Source organism: Malus domestica, chromosome 14, assembly GCF_042453785.1.
Source record: "Malus domestica chromosome 14, GDT2T_hap1".
Classification (NCBI taxonomy): domain Eukaryota; kingdom Viridiplantae; phylum Streptophyta; class Magnoliopsida; order Rosales; family Rosaceae; genus Malus; species Malus domestica.
In genome coordinates, this window is record NC_091674.1 from 29446529 (window position 1) to 29452391 (window position 5863).

General features: G+C 37.0%; 1 protein-coding gene across 1 annotated transcript; it reads right to left on the reverse strand.

The window, feature by feature from the left end:
• Positions 1–3630: 3630 nt before the first annotated feature.
• LOC103455583 (uncharacterized) lies at positions 3631–4122 on the reverse strand. The gene has a single exon (XM_008395167.4). It carries the CDS (start codon positions 4120–4122, stop codon positions 3631–3633), a length of 492 nt encoding a protein of 163 aa, XP_008393389.2.
• Positions 4123–5863: the final 1741 nt, after the last annotated feature.

The following is a 5863-nucleotide window of genomic DNA, read 5'->3' on the forward strand; positions in this document are numbered from 1 at the left end:
CTTCATCATCAAGAAACACACTAGCAGCAGACAAATAATCCCTTGCTTCTTTGATCTTCTGTAAATACCGAGTGACCGAATCTGACCCCTTTTTAATGGTTTGAAGATTGGACTTCATCTGAAAAATAATGGTCTTGGAAACAGTAGAAAACTGTTCCTTAAGCCGAGTCCACAACTCCCGAGAACTAGCACTACCAATTGCACATGACATAGCTACTGGGGACAAGGTGGCAGTAACAAGCTGCATAAGTGCGCGATCATGTAATTTCCAAACAGTATATTCATCTGTTTCTAAACCAGAGGAGGAAGTAGCAGAATTAACTCCAGAATCACCAGAATTAGGAGCAAACCGAGCAGGACAGGGTGTTGAACCATCAACAAACCCCATGATTCCATTACTTTCCAGTAACAATTGCATTTGGAAATGCCAATTAAGATAATTCGAATCATCAAGCTTAACATTGATAGATGTTGAAAGAGTAGAAATGAGAGCAGTAATAGGCGACTGAAGGAGTTGTAATTGAGATGCAGACACCATTTATACAGAAAGAAGATAGAAATCCAAGAGAGGAAATATCACAAACACCTGGTGTGCACACTCTGGAAACACCGATGCAAGAAGATCAAGAAACACCAAGAACCTTAGAAATCACAGAAGACGAAGAAGAATACCAGAATACGTCCAAGCATACAGAAAAGAATCGACGTCGAGGACGAGAAAGAATCACAGAGTGAGAAGATGAGCGGAAGCAGCCGAAGGATCGAAGAAAACAGCAAGAGCGAAAATGGCTCTGATACCATGTAAACTAAGAAGAAGAGAATCACAGACAGTAATCTTAGAGAGAGAAGTCAGAGAAAGAGATTCATAGAGAGAGAAAGATATTTCTATTTCTTTTCTTAATCACCAAGCTATTACACTATAAGAGTATATATACTACACCCTACTTACATTTGCATATTCTTAACAACTATAACTAACTCTCTTAATCTGTTTACAAGTGTCACCATCCTATGTGTACATTATCTCTAACAGAACGGTCATACTCGTTAACATGTAGACTTTAAATTTGTTATTTTCGTATTATTTCTGGTGACATTGTAAAGATTCGACTCGTTAACGGGTGTAACGGTCATACTCGTTAACATGTAGACTCTAAATTTGTTATTTTAGTATTATTTTGTGTCGATTCATTTTAATATGTAGATTATAAATTCGTTATTTTCGTATTATTTCGTATCGATTCGTGTCGGGTAAGGTTTCGTAAAAAATTGTTAGCTTAGCCCCAATCGAAGCCATACTCGGGAAAGTCATCAAATAAAAATTTCATAATTATTGTAAATTGAGGATTAATCAACTAAGCTATAGATTTGCATATTTCCGTTGAGCTATGGTATAATAAAATTGTCGGAACTTACTCTGAGTTGACCTTACGAGTCAAACCCAAGGACTTGGTCATTGAAGTGTACTTGCTTCCTATCTTTTCTCATCAACTACCAAAAATCAAAGTCAAAGAGAGAACCAATTATCAGCATGTCGCTGGTGTGGCACTAAGCATTCGTTTTGAACAATGGACAACTTGATTTTATTATCTACTACAAATAACTTGCATGTAATTCAATATTCAACGAAACCTTTGTTTTTTTGGAGATATCGGCAGACCAAAGTCATTTTTACATACATAATTAAAGAATAATTAATTAAGTTGGAAAGTATTCCTCAAATTTATCGAGGTCGACTTCAAATGATAAGTTTGTAAGAATCATGTATGTGATTTATATACAACCTTTGGGCAACTGGTGGCGCCAGTCTTTTGTGTGTGTGTGTTCCGAGTACTTTGTAGGGCTAAAACTTAGGTCATTTTATGCCTTTTATTTTTTCTCGTGACATTTCATGTGAGAAGAGATATCATGTGGGGAAGAAATAGTTATGTAATGTGCCACGTGCAAATTGTGAAGAGAAATAGGCATATTGTGCAGAGAAACATGCATAGAATAGGAGTACATGATATTTTACGTGAGAAAGAGATATCACATGGGGAAGAAATAGGCATGTAACATGGCATGCACAAATTGTGAAAAAAAATAAGCATAGAGATTATAGGAGAGAATCTGTCACATAATGTTGCACGTGAAAAAAAAAAGATAGGAGCACAAGGATATTTCATGTGGGAAAGAGATATCACATGAGGAAAAAGTAAGTATTTAACGTGCCATGTGCAAATTGTGAAGAAAAATAGGTATAGAGATTACGTAGGAGAGAATTTTGTCATGTAACGTTGCACAAGAAAAAAAGAGATAGGAGTATGCACAAAAACGTTAAGGGTATTATGTGATGAGAAGATACACAATCTCTCAATTTGTAGGTAACTTGATTTGTATGGATTATTTGTTCGCTTCAAAGGTGGGATTTGCATATGTTGTTTGTGTATAGGTTTTGGTAAAGGATTCTTGAGGGTATATGTGTGTGTGTGTGTGGGTTCCCCCTTGACATCACATTAGAGAGTAGAGATGATCTTTTGACCTCTTCTAAGTGAGAGTAGAGATTATCTTTTGACCTCTTCTAATGAATGGTTATTTGTTGAATTAAATAATGTAGAATTTGAATATTGCACACTGAATTAAAAAACAAAAAAAGAAGGAATGTGTAACATCAGTATTTCCTACTTGCTATCATCTTTAAAAAAGATAATATATTCGGAGAGAGATTGAGAAGCCACCTGTGCACCATTAGTGGATCAAAATGAGGCATAGCTAAGCTATCTAGTGTTAGTGCCTCATTAGTCGATCGCAATTTATTCCAAGTGCAGTACTTGACAATATTGTGTTTGTAATTTGTTGGTTTAGAGTTTAGACCACACATTCATTTGGTAAAAAAGCCAATAAAGCAGACAGGTAAGCTAGTGGTCTAGAGTAGTGGAATATGTGCATCCGAATTTGAATTTCTCTACTCGTAAAAGAGTTTCAAATATTACATTAGAAACGAATAAAATAAAATACAACGGGATACTAATTTAAAGATGACAAGGTCATACATTCGGGAAAAAAAAATTACCTAACCAGCTAATTAATCTTAGTTTGATGAAATAATTTCACGTTATTAGTTATTTGTCTCATAGACTTCTAATAAAAAATCTCTCGATAGTATCGATAACTATACAACTATTGTATTGTCGATATCAATGTTATAAACGACATATACAATCAATAAAGTGTCAATATTGAATAATCGAGTCAGCCAACTGCTTAAGCGTGTTGAGCAAATAATTAACAACTAAAAACCCACGAGCCTTTTTTTATTAAAATTTAAATTCACCCATAAATTTAAGTGGTTGCAAAATCCACTTGTGCTCAATATGTACACAAGACTCCGCCCCTAAACACACGGGGGGGAGGAAGTTCGACTACCTACTTCCGACGCCAACGACGTCGTACGTTGACTGTGGCCCTAAAAACCCATACATGCGCCCACCAATAAGAATTCACATGCGTGACACGTCACGACACAACAGTTGCAAACCACGAAAACAAAACCAAAATTATACAAAAAAAAAAATATTAAAAAAACAGACAAATTAACGCCGGAAAGCATTTCGCTTTCTCCGACGAAACACTTGAAATTCATCAGCGCCGTCAGTTTCGGTTGACCCTTTCGAGGTACCCCGGCATCGGAGTTGCACGTGGGGACCGGAGGGGAGCTCCGTTAAGTTTCTTCCCGTTACTATCGTAGTAAATGGCGCCCGAGAAATCCAACGGCTCGCACTTATCCCCCATCAGGATCGACCTCTGCCATACCCCACCGTCCCCCCACTCCTCCTCCTCCGCGGCGTGGGCCTTACCATCCGATTCCTCGCCGATCTTTTTCAGGTGCAGGAAGGTGATGGCCTTGTTGCTTATGGTCGACATCAGCTGCTTCGGCTTTCTCATCATCGGCGACTTATTCGGCAAGACATCCGAGTGGTTGTTGTTTTTTATCAGCTTGGAGTTGGTGGCTTTCAGCTTCCCCGAGAGGCGGCGGCCGATGGCAAGGAGTGCCGAGATGGAGACCAGCATACGAGTTTTGGACTTCAGGTGCATCGACGAGTCCGAGTCGGAATCGGCGCTTGCATGCAGATGACGAACCATGTTAGAGATTTTCCAGTATGTCTAAAATACTGACGGAAGGAAAATCGGCGGGGAGGGAGGTGTTTGGAGGTATGACCGTATGGGGGTGTTTTGGTGGTGGTGGTGGTGGTGGGTGCAATGAGAGAGGTGTTTAAGTGTGGTGGTGGGTATAAATAGGATGAAGTATGAGTTTAGGTGACCGGTTATTGCCGGTGTATATTATTTTTTTCCTTTTTTGGGTGGAAGAGTTAGGGGGTGAACCGGTGGGTTTTCGGGTTGACTTCCACTAGGGTAAGAAGTTGGTGAAGAACCATGAGAGCAATGATAGGGTGTAGTGTGACACATTGATATTTTGATGTACTTCTCAAAAAAGCAAATAAATTTCTATATTCTCATAAAATTGCGTAACCAGTGCATTGTATTTGGGTTTATGATTGTTTTCATATTTGTTGCATTTCGCTTTTGGATTTTAATTTGGGTTGGAAATTAAGGAAATAAAATCTCAATTTTTGTTGGGGTTGAAATTTTTGTTTCCTATAGTATGAAAAAATTACCAACTTTCCTTCGGTAGATGTTTCTTACATCTTAAGTATTGTGTACTATTCTAAAGCATTAAAGAAAATTACAAACTTTCTTAAATGGTATGAGTCGTTTATTCTTATCTAATAGATAGCAGATATCGGCAATGCTAGAAAAACAACAATTATAATCGCTTAATAATTAACAATCATATAATTTGCTTTTATTTTTTTGTTGACAACGAAGCATAAGCCTAGAAGAAAAAGAAAGATTACATAAGAATATCACGAAACTCTAGCTATATTTGTAATTAGCAACTGACGACAATAAGGAGGAGCTTACTAAAAAAAGATTGGACCCAAATTGCATGACAAACCCAAACGAGTCAAATCATCATAAAAAAAATAAAAAAATTATTTTCACAATAAATATGTCAAATTTTATAAGACCAACTTTGATAGCATAACAATTCATTGCCAAACTTTCTAGAGGGTGATTATCTACTATAGCATTTAAAATCAATTGTACTACAAATGCACGATCCAATTCCGCCATAATCTTCTTTATTATTTATTCTCAAAATCCACTTGTTTTCTTTCCTTTTATCTCATTACACAATGTTGTCCCTATATTGCTAAATTTAAAGTTTATATTTATCTACAAAGATGTGTTTGGTATATAAACTTTTTTTTTTTTTTACACAAGTGTGAGTTTTTGAAAGAAACTTTTCCGATGAACTTAATGGAATATGTTCCAGGCACCTGAGAGCCACAGTATATCTACTGTAATCCTGCTGAGTGCCGAGTCATAGTAATTAAAATCAAATTAACAAAAGTGTGCACTTTTTTTTTTTTTCACACAAGTGTGAGTTTTTGAAAGAAACTTTTCCGATGAACTTAATGGAATATGTTCCAGGCACCTGAGAGCCACAGTATATCTACTGTAATCCTGCTGAGTGCCGAGTCATAGTAATTAAAATCAAATTAACAAAAGTGTGCATCTTGCTTATGTAATATATCAAAGTGGAGGGCCAGGATTAATTGGATATATAATTACAACTTGTAACTTGCAGATGAGATGGGGTTCCACTTCTAGGGTCGTGATTGGTCCGTGTGGATTGAGGGCCATTTTGTTTTGGTCTGAGTAGATTGGAAGACCTTTTTACCTCTTGGCATGCAAATAGCTTAAGCTGAGAAAGAGAGGAGGACCAAATGGTTGTTGAGTCAACTCCCATTGCAACTAG

What these genes read in the sequence shown, in the direction of transcription:
- LOC103455583 (XM_008395167.4), bottom strand. Translation starts at nt 4,122, where the DNA reads ATGGTTCGTCATCTGCATGCAAGCGCCGATTCCGACTCGGACTCGTCG.